General features: G+C 57.2%; 1 protein-coding gene across 1 annotated transcript in view; it reads left to right on the top strand.

The window, feature by feature from the left end:
• Positions 1-13301, top strand: part of FAM83F (family with sequence similarity 83 member F) — a 30712-nt gene extending 17411 nt beyond the window's left edge. The window contains exons 2-5 of the mRNA XM_047786194.1: positions 2748-2915; positions 3681-3802; positions 5004-5698; positions 11767-13301. Of these exons, the coding sequence (XP_047642150.1) occupies positions 2748-2915; positions 3681-3802; positions 5004-5698; positions 11767-11816 (1035 nt within the window). The 3' untranslated portion in view covers positions 11817-13301. The remainder of the gene's footprint in view (positions 1-2747; positions 2916-3680; positions 3803-5003; positions 5699-11766) is intronic.
• Positions 13302-13660: the final 359 nt, after the last annotated feature.

The following is a 13660-nucleotide window of genomic DNA, read 5'->3' as shown; positions in this document are numbered from 1 at the left end:
ACACCAGTGGCATGTGGAGGTTCCCAGGCCAGGGGTCCAATTGGAGCTGTAGCCACTGGCCTATGCCATAGCCACAGCAACGCCAGATCCAAGCCACATCTGCAACCTACACCACAGCTCACGGCAATGCCAGATCCTTTAACCCACTGAGCAAGGCCAGGGATTGAACCCAAGTCCTCATGGATGCTAGTCAGGTTCATTAACCACTGAGCTATGGTGGGAATTCCCTCTCCTATTAATTCTAATCATTTTTCCTTTGCATTCTAATGAGTTTTTAATAAAAAATAATCACCTCTAAATACTGGTAGTTTCGTCTCTTCTAATCCTTCTTATTTCTTTTTCTTGTCATATTGCATTGGCCAGGACCTCCAGTACTTTGTTAAACATCAGTCGTGATAAGTGAATATTCTTGACTTGCTCTAGACTTAAATAGGTCGCCACTAAAGTTTCTCTGTTAAGTGTATTTTAGGAAGGTTTTTAGTAGATAACCTTTATCACATTAAGGAAAGTCCCTTCTATTCCTAGTTTTTTTGAGAATTTTAATCACATATAGGGATATGTAGTATTACAATACTTTTTTAAAAACTTAATATCTGATTTCCCTTCTTTGACCCTATAGATGTTATAAATTGATACATTTCTGCTCTTGGATTATCCTTACATTTTTTAGGATAAACCTTACTTGATTATGCTGTATTATATTTAATTCACTTTTTTAAACATTGAACTATAATTGACATGTTTAATTCATTTTAAGTGATTAATCCATGTCATTTTCAGTTTCAAATTCCAGCAATGTGTAAATAGTCCTAATATTCTTCTTACCATTTTTGCTATTTCTTAAACAGTAAGATTTCATAAAAGTCTGTAGTTTTTTCTCTTTTTTCACTCAGTGTTTTATTTGCATCTCTGTTTTTCAGTCATGCTTGTCCTCAGTGCCTTTGCTTGTGCTGTGTTCTTTACCTGAAATATTCTCCCCCTAGGGCCCCACTAGCCCATGTGGCACCTGTGTACAGATTAGAAAATGGTGTCTCTTTCTCAGGCAGGCACAGCTCCCAGTTACCTGCCTCAGTCAGTGCCCACGTGCAGTGCACAGCCTGCACACCCATGCGTGGCAAACCCTGCCCACATCCCTGCTTGCTTTTACTCTCTGCTCATTTTTCATGGAAACCTTTCTTGTTCTCTCCGGCCTGAAAGTAATCTCTCAATCTCCCTCCTCTCTTAAGTCCCTCCTTCTCTTCCTCCCACCGCCCCCCCCCCCCCCGCTTTGAACTCACATCACATGTCATTTGTGCATCTCTAAAGGCACTGATCTCGTTTTACTTTATGTCTTACATATTTTGTGCAAATGTATTATGTTCCCACGAGATTAACCCCGCAAAGTTAGAGACTCTAATTTATTTCTCTTTAGAGCCTCCCTTTGCCTGTGGGGCTCAGTAAATGTTACTTGTATGAATGATTGAGTATTAAACGTAGGAGCTAAGAAGAGCCTGAAGTGATATTGTGTAAACGGCGGTGAGGGTGGTCTTTAGAGGTGGAGATAGTGATAGAGCACGTGTGAAGGGGATGGTGATGATGATGGGGTGATGGTAACGGAGGGTGCTCTTATTGAGCTAACACGCGCCAGGCACTGCGCTGAGTGCCTTCATGGCTTCTCTCCCTAAGCCTTCCCAATAACCCTTTGAGATAGGCGCTACTGTTAGCTCCATTTTGGTGCCAAGGAAACTGGGGCACTGATGAGTCAGCAGTGGAGTTGGTGTTCCAGGCCTGGTCTGCCTGCCTTCAGAGTTCTGGCCTTTACTCACAATGATAAGCAAACTCCTTCGACCATCCAGTGGCACACATTTATTGAGGACTTAACTGCATTATCAGGCATTGTGTTTGATGCTCACAGATGTTATTTCTTCTAATCCTGATGCCAAATGTATAAAGTACAGGGTATCCCCACTTTGCAGATGAGGAAACAGGCTCATCAAGATCACATAAATAGTAAGTGGTTGTAATCCAATCTCTTGAACCCCAAAGCATGCCCTTTCCTCTACATCATGAGCGCAGTGCTCGGGGCCTATAAGAAAACCCTGTCACTGGAGCAGAAGAAGGTTTGTGTAGGAAAATAGAGGATGCTAAGGTCAGAAAGTCCTCAGGCTGCAAAAGGCCTCACCTTCCAGGATGGATGATCAGGACTGGCTTTTGGAAGTCAAGAGTCCTAGACGGGACCTTGATTTGGGGATTGCCTGGACACCTGGAGGTCCACATCTGTGCTCAGGGAAGCATGGCGCTTTGCATAGCTGCAGGGAGATCAAAGCACCCAGATCTGCAGAGAACGTGGCACCTGCGCAGATCTGCAGCTTGTGGAAATGTGCAGCGCCTGCCTCTCAGTGACTGTAGCTTCTTGAGCCTGCCTTGTTTCCGTAGGGCACCAGGCCCAACTTGGCTCAGCCTCCTGGATCTCCCCTGATAGGAGCTATTCAAAAATCCCCAGGGCGGGGCGAGGATTCAGCAAGGATGCAGGACAAGCAGGGTGGCCTGCTCCCTCTGCACCATCTTCATTTCCCAGAGCAGAGGGCCCATCTCCTGGGCTCCAGTGTGCCCAGAGGTGGGTAGCGATGTGCAGAACCCAGGAGGGGTGCAGATGGCGTTTTTGATGCTTGGCTACCACCTACCCTAGCCTAGCTGGTCCTGTGGGCCGTGATGTGACTCTAGGTGTGGGGTCATCATGTGCTTCACGAGTGCCCCTCCCTGTCCAGGTCATCGCTGTGGTCATGGACCTCTTCACCGACGGTGAGATCTTCCAAGACATTGTGGATGCTGCCTCGAAGCGCCGGGTCCCAGTGTACATCATCCTGGATGAGGCAGGTGTGAAGTACTTCCTGGAGATGTGTCAGGGCCTGGAGCTCGCAGACTTCCGTATTCGGGTAAGTTGTACCACTGGAACAGGAGGCGGGTCAGAAGTGGGAGGGAGGGGAGTTCCCTTTGTGGCTCCGTGAGGATGCAGGTTGGATCCCTGCCCTCACTCAGTGGGTTAAAGCATCTGTCATTGCCATGGGCTGTGGTGTAGGTCGCAGATGTGGCTCAGATCCCACATTGGCTGTGGCTGTGGCTGTGGCGTAGGCCAGGAGCTGCAGGTCTGGTTGGACCCCTAGCCTGAGAACTTCCATATGCTGCAGGCATGGCCCTGAGAAGCAAAAAAAGAAAAGAAAGGAGGAAGGGAGGGCTGCCTCTGCCCCTTCCTCTGCCGCCTCTGCAGTTCAGGGGCCCAAGTGAACGCATTCCTAACCCCTTTCCGTCTGTCTAAAACCTTGCCTCGTGAACTGATAACCCTAAATTACGTGCCCAGCCTGCATTTTATCCCAAGGCTGCTGAGGCTAAGGAGCCCGGTCTGGCCCGATCCTGGGGGCTCAGCCCACAGGGTCTCTGTCAAGGTTAAAAGTAGGGCTGTGTTTCTCTTCTGAGGACCTTTGGGAGCAGACAGGATCCACCCGGGGCCCGTCCCTGCCCAGAGCAAGATTGGCTGACATCCTCAGGCAGTAGGAAGCAGAGTCAAGTGCAAACGGGAGCCAGCAGGCAGAGGCCCGTGGATGGGAGGGCTCGTCGTTCTCTGCCCAAGCGGAGACTTCCTCCGCTCAGCACCTCCAGGGCCGCCAGCCTGAGTGACAGTGACCTTCTCCTCTTCTCAACAGAACATCCGTGTGCGCTCTGTGACAGGTGTTGGCTTCTACATGCCCATGGGGAAGATCAAGGGGACCCTGTCATCCAAGTTCCTAATGGTAGATGGTGACAAAGTAGCCACCGGATCCTACAGGTGAGTTGGACCAGGTCGTGGGAGCGCCCGGGAGGCCTTTGTTCATGGTCAGAAATGTTCATGTTCACTCGGATCCTGGACTAGCCGCCTCCACAGTCATGACTTTCAGAGCCGCTGTCCATTCTGATGGCCAAGAAGAGCCTCCTGGCCTGTCCCTTCCCTCAAACGTTCTGGCTAGTGGATTATTGGAGAAAGAGGATCAACTCTTGCCCATCAAAGCGCTGCCTGCCTTTCATGGTTGGCAGCGGCTGGTTACGTTTTGAGGCTGGTTGTCAAGTGGGACGAGCAGGAAGCAGAACGGACCAGATCCGGGAAGGAAGTGTGAGGGCGTGTGCGGTGGGACTGCCTCCCACTCTGCTCAGAAAGAAATGGCCGGGAACACGGGAGTGTGTGTCTGGGCTGCTCTGCCCCCGGGTAAATTAAAGCCTTGGTGAGGAAGAGACCCAGGCACATGAAACAATCAATGGCCTAAGGGCTCTGGTAGGGTTAGAGCGTCGGGTTTCGCAGACACTAATTGCTCTAAAACATCAATAGAAGAACCTAGAAGGAATGGAACGCTAACAGTAGCAGCGGCTGCAGGTCCCACTTACTCAGTGTACACTTGTGCCAGGTGCTGACTGAGCGAAATGCGTTGCATACGTTGTTTGACTCGAGCCTCACAACTCTGTGACTTATGAGCCCACCTGACCAGGCACCCAGGGCAGAACCAGGTTTGAATCCAGGCCTGGCTGCTCTGGCCCTTGCACTGTACCCACTGCTTGCTGTCCGCATTTGAGGCCAAGACCTGGACAAAGGGAGGGTCAGGGTCTGTGGAGGGCGGTCGCCCCAGGACGAGGGCAGCAAAGCGTCTGGCCTCGGTGGTGGATTGAGCTGGACAGGCAGCCCCCTGAGGAGATGGGTGTACCAAGGGGCTGCTGGCAGCTGGAGGCTGCAGGCCTGTGCACATGTATGTTTTTTGTTGTGTTTTTTTTTTTTACTGTCACACTTACGGCAAATGGAAATTCCCTGGCTATCTGCCAAATCAGAGCTATAGCTGAGGCCTGTGCCACAGCCATGGCCACACCAGATCCTTAATCCACTGAGCGAGGCCAGGGATCGAACTCGCATCCTCACAGACACTATGTCAGGTTCTTAACCCACTGAGCCACAGCGGGAACTTCCCAGGCACATGTATCTTGCTTTTCTGTCCCCACCTTCCCAGCTTCACCTGGAGTTCCTCCCACGTGAATAGGAACCTTCTGCTTCTCCTGACGGGGCAGAACGTGGAGCCCTTTGATGTGGAGTTCCGGGAGCTGTACGCCATCTCCGAGGAGGTGAACTTGTACCAGAAGCTGGGCCTGGAGGGAGGCGCCGGCAGGCTCGGCCTCAACTACTCCTCCACCGTGGCTCGCAAGCTCATCAACCCCAAGTACGCCCTGGTGGCAGCCAGCCGCCAGCCCCCGGGGGAAATGATGCGCTGGGCTGCCCGGCAGCAGCGAGAGGCCTGCAGCCACCCAGAGGGGCAGGAGGAGGGCGGCAGGGGCAGCGAGTCAGCCCGGCGCCTGGAGAACTTCCTGCACGACCTGGTCACACTGCAGCAGGTGCTGCCCCCCGTGGAACCTGTGCCCTCGGGAGAGCTGATGAGGAAGGACAGCAGGGGGGTCTGCCACCTGCGTGCGGACCCAAAGCCCAAAGCCCCAGAGGCACTCGCCCGACATGGCAAGGGAGAAGCTGCCAACGGGGAGGCCACCCCGGCCAAGGAGGGCAGGCGCTTCAGCAGCAGGTTCTTCAGCCGACGGTCCAAGAAGACCGCAGCCCCCAACGGCACAGCCAGCGCCCTGTCCCCCGAGACCTTTGCTGAGGTGGATTTTCCCGTGGGGAAGAGGCCCAACGAAGGCTCCAGTGCGGATGTCTCAGGTGAGCCCCTCCCACCAGGCCCGGGCCCCCCAGGCCTCTGGCCCTGGCCGGGCACGTTGCTATATCTCAGAAAGGCAGCTTGCTGGCGGGGAGAGAGCAGGAGCTCTGGGCCAGATCGTCCTCCCTGCCGCTCTGCTCTGGCCTTTGACTGCTGGTGGCCTGGGACCAGCCCTGCAGGTCAGAGTCTGAGTTTCCTCTTCTCCAAAAGGGGAGAATGATGCCTGCTGTGTCCCGCCGTCCTAGGGGATATAACACACTCAGAGCAGGGCTGGACGCAGAGGAGCCCGAGAGCTCTTGTCCCCACTAGAGGCTGGGCAAGGTTCTCCTTTGCAAATGAGGAAGCAGAGGCTCAGCGCAGGGGAGGGGCAGGCTCCGCCCCGCCTCTGAATCTGGGGTCATTCTAGCAAAGCCTGTTCCTTGCCAGATTAGTTGTCCTTGGGATTTGACCTGGTCACACACACCCTGCCAATGTCCTGACCCACTTTCCCCGTTTCTGTCGTGAATAGTTGAGGTGGCTCCCCGTGTTTATTTGCTAAGTGGTGGTTGCCACACCGCCTACTTCTGCGAAAGAGTTCCTGGTGGTGGTACAATCCCGGCTGTCTCTCTGGGATCCCCTAGAGGTCCTGCCTTTGTCTCTTTCTCTGGAACAGTCTCCAGAGTAGGCCTTTCTGGCTGGTGGTGACAGCCAGGGCCGCTGCTGGGACTTTTTTCAAGTCAGCGTCTCTGAACTGAACCGGTTTCCAGGTTGGGATTTCTCCCTCCAGGGCTGGGGGGCTTTGCAGCAGTGCGTCTGGGCTCCCTGGCTGACCAGCAATGATGGCGGGGCCTTGCCTTGGGCAGCCTGAGTGCTTCCAGGCCTCCTGTGTCCCCCAAAGCCCCAGCTCTGATCTGACGTGGCAGGAGTGCAGGGATCATAATTGTCTCTCCTCCACTGATTCCCCAGCCCTGCCCTAGCACTTAGACTGAGTCTCTGAAAGTTAGGACAGGCCTGGATGCAGCAGGAGTGCCAGTGCTATAGCTGCTTTGGCCAGGAAGCATTTATTGAGCGCCACTGTGTGCAGGTCCTTTACGGCACACTCTCTTCCTTAGCCCTCACATCACCCGTGGAGGTGGCAGATGGAATCTCAGAGAGGCGAATTAATAAAATGGTCCCAGGACACAGTAAATGGTAGTGTCCTGTCGGGGAGGGAGGGTAGCCAGCCCACCCCGTTTCCCCACCCGCACCCCCCCCCCGGGCTCCCTGGCTCCCCCAACACCAGATGCTGCTGCAGCAGCGCTGCACCTCTTGTTTGGAGGAAGGGTTGCCATGGTGAACACCTGGCAGGGAAGGGGGGGAGGGGTGAGCCCAACCACAAAAGGGGCTGCTGCCCAGGTCCTGACGGGAGGTGAAGTGGAAGCGTTCTCGTCCTCCCCCCTCACCTTGAGGTGCTGTTTCCATAGAAACAAAAAGGCATTGTTTTATCCCTTCCTGCTTCCTTTGGTGAGTCTCAGCATCAGGTTCCCCTGCTTGGGTGACTTGGATGGTCACTGACGCTGCTGCTGCCCTCTGAGTGTTCGCACAGAGTGCCCAGGAGCCAGTCAAGCAGAGAGGGGCCGTGCCCTGTGCAGGCGTCTCTCCTGAGTGCCTGGCGCCCAGAGGGAGACCGAAACGGAGAGAAAGGCGAGCGCCAGAGTGTGGCGGCAGCCAGCACATAGAGGGACGCCCCGCGAGATCACCCTGTTCCTTCTCCATCCTTTAGGAGAAACACAGTGGCCTCAGGCCGCACAGCCTCTGTGCATCTGGATGGGCCTCCCGCACCCAAGGGCCCGCAATTCAAGGCCCTAACGAGACCTTTCCTCTCCCTGCCATGTTCTTCGCTCAAAGGCAGGGCAAGAAGCAGAAGCCTTTTCCCCAAAGGCCCTCTGTGTGGCCTCCAGCCTCCCAAATGTCTGACTGCAGTTTAGTGCGTCCTCTCAGGCAGCAGGAGCTCATCAGTAGGATTCCATGCGCCAGAGGGTCAGGGTCCCGAGTGCACGGGGGTCCCCCAAGGCTGGAACTAGCAATCCTAGTGCGCTTGGAACTGTCCCATGGCAGGAAGTCACTTTAGCCACCACCTTGGGGCCCCCACCCAGGGAGAGGATCCCCATCCTACAGTGAACATTCAGAGCATCGTCTGAACAGCCATGGGATGGATCTCAGCTCCTGGTACCCCAGATATGCCTTTCTGTCTCCCCAGGGCTGTTTCCCAGTTGAGAAGAGGAGGGGTTGAGCCAGGGAGGGCTCCAGAGGTCCCTTAGAGCTTGAGCTCTGATTTTGAATTTGTCCTTGCTGTCTCTGCTGCCCTCTTGTCAAGCGAGAACCCGGGCCAATGACAGGGTAGGTGAAAGAGTGAAAAATAGAAAAGCCGAGAGCTGACAGCCTGTAAACTTGCTTGATAAGAAGTATATAGTTGTCAAACAGCATGTAAATTTTTGCAAACACAAGTGTGGCCCTTGGGAGAACCTCCGGAAATCCTTTGCTTTAGGTCCGGCCATCCAGCTGCGGGCGGCCTGGTGGTTTGAAGGCCCGCAGCCCCCTCTACTGGTGGAAGAGCCAAGCGCCCTTTCCTTCTGGTTTTTTCTTGCTCCTGCGCTTGGCGCCATCAGCACCTTTCCTGAGCTGGCTACCCACACCCATCCTGGAGCTCAGGACTCTGGGGCAGTGATCCCAACCCCAGAGAAGAGCAGCCACGGCAGAGCCTTGTCAAAAGACAGTGAGGAGTCTCCTGCTGGACTGGGCTCAGGAATCTACATTTTAAACAAACACCCCAAGTGTTTTCCTTGTTTTCAGAGCAGCATATTAGATGATGCTTGGACAAGGCTCCGCCCTGGAGGGGGCTGCCAGGTTGGGGGTGGAGGTTCCAGGTGATGTCCGGAAGCCCCTGCTGGTCCCCCGAGGAAAACTCTTGGGATCCGGCCAATACGCTGGGGCCCCGTTAAGAGGAAGATGAAAGGCACAGGCCTTCCCTCAGTAACAGTTGCTGGCCTGTGCTGGGCGGGCTCAGCGCTCAAACCCTTTCACCCAGCGCTCACAGCCACCTTCCTGATGCCATCATTTTACAGATGAGACCTTAGCAGTAGAGAGAGGCCAGCCCCTGCGCTCACCGCCGCCAGTGGGAAAAGGGCAGTGTGGTCTCCTGCCTCCCAGGGCTTTGCCCAAAGCGAGGTGGTCTCTGGAATGTTACGGTGGGGACACTAACTGTTAGGAAGGCCCAGAGGCCTGGAACATGCCCGACCCTCCCCCGCTGTCCCACCCACGGAGAGGAGGAGGGGGTCGTTTCCACCCTAGAGTGCCTCTGGGTCACCACTTTCCAAGGGCCCCCGAGCCCATGCTTAGCTCCCAGTGTTTTCTGAGGTGACTGCAGCCACAGGTGCCTTTCCAGAACTCTCCCAGATTCCCCCGATTTCTGCGTGGATGGGCCACCCTGGCTGCAGGGCAGCTGCTGGGCTCCTGGCTCTGGGAGCTTCAGACTTGCCTGTGTCATCCCAGTAGTGGAGGTCTCAGGACTGTCCTGGAAATCTGGGTCCCTGTCTGGGACGGACAGCTGGGGAGGGGCTTCTGGGTTCAGAGCTTCACAAGGGACTCCTCCAGTTCCAGGGGGAGCCTCCGCAATAGCTGTCTTGTCCAGAGCAAGTTTCACAGTTCAGTGTCGCTCCTGAGGTCAGGCCCCCACTGCTGTGCTCGGGCTGCACTGACTCCACGAGCCTGAGCACCATCACCAGCCAAGATCTTGGTCACACAGCACAGATGAGGGGAGCTGAGTGAGCATCCGAGGGACTGATCCCGCTCGGCTCTAGAGAAGAGGCAGGCGGTCCTACGCATAGTGGCAGATGTCAAAATCCCCTGCCCTGCTGGTGTCTCTTGGGCCCCCCCAGGGCTTCCATCACCCTCTGGGTGAGTGAGGGCGTGGATGTTACCCAATCAACATCCACTGATGCCCAGTCATTGGTATTGGTATGAAACCTTAAGTAGCTTGTTGCCGCCTGATCATTCATTTCTTTCAACAAATATGCATCTGCACAGTGTCCGCTGTGCCAAGCACCACGCTGAGTTCCTGGGGCAGCGGGGAACAAAGTGAGCCAGCCCCTGCCCTTGTGGAGTGAATACCCTGCTGGGGGCGGGGGGGGGGGTAATGACCCTTTCCTACAGAGGGATGGAGGGAAGGCCTCTGACAAAGGGGCATTTGAACAGAGACTTGAATGAGGGGAGGGAGAGAACCATGTGGACATCCAGGGGAAGAATCTTCTAGAAAAGGGGAGTGCAAGGTCCTGAAACCTGTAGGGAGGCGGAGCCCACTGTCCTTGTCATGGCCGTCCACACCAGTGTCCCCACGCCTCCTTCTGCCCTGACCCAGATCAGCCAGGTCCTGACCCCCAGTGGGTCCCGAGGCTCCCGCCCTTCCAGCAGGCCCCCTCTCCTCCACTTCCCGCCCTACGTCCAGTCTCACGTCACTGGTTTGTTGCATTGACGCTCGACTCTCTCTTGTGAGCCTCTTTTGGGCCACCCGTGCCACACATACTCTGTCAAAAAAGACATCTGGGGCTGCTGTCGTATTCTCCTCTGTTAACCTGAGCAGGTGTGACCAGCCTCAGCATCTGCCGCGGGCGCCCACATGGTGCTCCCAGGCAGGGTCCGAGGAGGAAGGGTGGAGTGCGAGGGCTCGGTCCTCAGCCCGGCCTCCCCCCAGAGCTGTGGAGGCGCATCCTGAGCAGGAAGCTCCTCTTCAGTCTCCTGTCCGGCCTCGTAGACGACGGGAGCGTGTGAAGCACGCCCTACCTCTCAGGAAGCGGCTCCCCAGCTCCCGCCGCTCCAGCCCCGGCCACGTTCCTCCCCAGCTTTAGGAGCCCAGACCGATTTCCTTACCTGCCTCTGGGAGGACTCAGCATCTGCTCGTAAGCCCAGGCAGTGAACAAGCTGCTGAGGAGAGGAAGCGGCACAGGGACTGGCCTGTGGCAGCAAGGGGGCTGGCATGCCATCAGCAGAGCTGCACCAGGGGTGGCCTCAGCATCCCATCCCTTGGGATGGGACACGACCCAAGCTCCTGGGCCGTTAGAGCCCTGGAGGAGTGGGACACAGTCGCCACAGCCCCTCCCTCCTTCTCAAAGCTCCAGAAGGCTCTGGTCTCCATCAGCGGGTCCCTGCACAGGGGCGGTTAATGGTGCAGCCCGCCCAGGAAGGGCTCTTTGCAGGCCTGTTCAGCGCCTAACAGCCCAGGAGAGGAGGTGGGCGCCACCTTAATTAAATTCACAGCCAAGGTGATACAGGAAGGCAGTCTGAGATGACTCTGGAGTGGGGAGGAACTGGCAGCAAAGAAGCCAGCAGTGTCGCCTCGGAGACAGGCGGCCAGCGCCCCAGGAGCATGTGGGCCCTCAGCCTCGCAGCCCCCTTCCCTCCACAGGTCCTAGGGCAGGAGTCCAGGGGGCCTCTGCTGAGGATTGTAAAGGGAAGGGCCTGGGAAGGGGAGAGCCGGCCTCTCGCCCCGCCTTTCCTCCCAATGACGTGTGTCCTCTGCATCCTCCGCCTTAACGCTACATCCCCTAAGCGTGCCTTCTGCGCCCCGGGGCCTGGCTCTCCATCCCCTTCCTGAGGCACAGGCTTGTCCTCTTCCACTGGGTGGCCTGACTAGTGGAGCAGCTGAGACAGGACCTGGCCCTGAGAACTGGGGGACCCACCGCCCGGGCTGGAAGCTGGCCCGAGGATGCCTTCTCACGGCCCCGCCACCCTGAGGACTGTGGAGGGGGTGACTGCGTGCGCCTGTGAGCCGTGAGGCTGCATGTGGGGTCAGCTCCTGGTGAACGGCCTCTCGGCAGGACTTGTCATTGCCGAGGTCAGGGGAGCGCAGAGAGGTCTGGTGGTGCTCAGGACGGGGGGATCTTTCCTTTTGCTTCCCCGAAGACCCTACTAACCTGGTTTGCAGATCGGCTGCTTGGGAGGGAGAGTGGCCCTGGCACCCAGACTAGAGGCGTGGGTGGTCACAGGAGAGGGGCTGCGGCCAGTCCATTGAGCACCTCACTCACACCCTCCCTTGCTGGTGCCCTTGTCTCTGCAGGTAAAACAACTCCCAGTCCTGCCAAAGCCAGCAATTGTGTGATCTTCTAAGCTGCACGCGGGCCCGCTGCGGCAGGACCTGTGGATGCCCCTGTCCTGTCCTGTGGCGAACACAGGACAAACCCTGCACCAGTTTGCACATCGGACTCCTCCTGACCTCCTGCCCCGGCAGCCTCATCCTGGCCTCAGGGACCCTGAATCGCAGATGTGAGGGTCTGCGGCATCTCAGGACCATTGCACACCTCCACAAGCGCATGGCGGCTGCGCAGGGGTCAGCCCTCGTTTACATGCCGGGGAAGCTCACCAACGTCCACGCTTCTTTATGTCCAGCCCCCTCCCTCCGCTGGGCCAGCCTCGCCCTGCAGCCCTGAGATGGGGGTGAGCCCACATCTTCATACCTCAACATGAGGGGGGCCCAGGGCAGCCCCCGCCCCGCCTTCTCCTTCTCTGGGCTTCCTGGTGCTGCTGGTCCCCCAAGAGCTGTGGTGGAATAGAAGGGACGAGGACAGGGCTCTGAGCCAGGCACCCAGTCTTGCTCTGGCCTCTGAACGTGAGGCAGGAGGTGGGTGAGGATGGTGGCTGGGGACTGGCTGCTGTGGCCATCCTGGCCTGTCCCTGCAGGCTCCTGCTCTAGACTCCGAATAGAATGAGGCAGCATTTGGTGCCATTGCATCAAATTTGAGAGTCCAGCACCGAGGCCTCCTCTCCCTCACCCAGCGCCACCTGGCAGGCTCCACCCTGAATGGTCCAGGCCTCCTAGGCTATTGCCTGCTGCAAGCCCACCTGGAGCCCCCTAGTGCCTTTACCTGAGGCGGCTCCCTCCCCTCCTGTACCTTGATTTGCAGCCCAAAGCAGGGAGGGAGAGAGAGCCGGCCTGATGGTGGGGAGGGAGGCTGGGCCCTGTCTCCAGGAGCCTGTGTCCCTCCCCGCACCCCAGAGCTGGCCCTTGGTCCCCTTTACCGGCCGGGACTCATGTGCCTTCTCTAGTTACGGTTCAGCCAAAGACCAGCCTTGGCCTCCTGCTAAAGTCAGGCAGGATTGAGGAGCCTTGGCCTCCTGACAGGGACCTGGCCTAAGTGCCACAATGCCAGGCCAGGAAGAGCAGCCTGCCGTACAGTGCCCCCTCTTCAGGCGTGTGACAGAAGGGCTCTGCGCAAGTTCCTGCGTGGTCAGTGGAGAAACTGCCCACGCGGGCCCTGCAGCCGGCCCTGCTTCAGGCCCAGGGGCTGGTGGTCAGAGGCGCTGAGAGCTGAGGGCCGCAGCACCTGGGCGAGCACCACGCTCAGCCTCTCAGCCTCCTACGTCTAAGCCAAGCTCCTGACCCCGCGTCTTTCCTTCAGCAGAACCCTGGGGCAGCAGCGGCACCTTGGGGAGGGGCACGGCTGTCTGCCAACACCTATGGAAGGGGGAGAGGGGGCGCCCCAGCGTCCTAGTGATGGGAGGGGTGGGGAGGGGAGAGTGAACCTGGCTCCCCGGGGCAGGGCGAGCTTCTGTGAAGATTAAACACTTCCTGGGAAGTGCTTCCCGAGGCACCAAGGCCTGGCAGCGAGGCCTTGCTTGTTCTGGAGGGGAAGGGCCGGGGGAGGCAAAGGGGGTGTTTCCACCTCAGATGCAAGTGTTTGGGTAGACAGAGCACCCTTGGTGAGGAGAGCAGACACCTCTGGGGACAAGGGAGGAGGGGACCAGCTCCTAAGCGATGCTGCAGATGTCTGCTGGTGCCTCCCCTAGAGAGCAGTGCCCTCCCCGCCCAGACTGGCAGCCACCGCAGTCTCGAGCGGGCAGTCCTTCCTGCCCCCGTTTCTCCCTGTGCCGGCCTGGGCACCTTCTCACTCCCTCATAGAAACAGAGTGGCTGGGAGACCATATGTTGAAGAGGAAGCCACATGGTGTCCTGGG

The sequence above is a fragment of the Phacochoerus africanus genome, chromosome 7, assembly GCF_016906955.1.
Source record: "Phacochoerus africanus isolate WHEZ1 chromosome 7, ROS_Pafr_v1, whole genome shotgun sequence".
Classification (NCBI taxonomy): domain Eukaryota; kingdom Metazoa; phylum Chordata; class Mammalia; order Artiodactyla; family Suidae; genus Phacochoerus; species Phacochoerus africanus.
The sequence above is the reverse complement of the archived record's forward strand: the minus strand, read 5'-3'. Positions and strand labels throughout refer to the sequence as shown.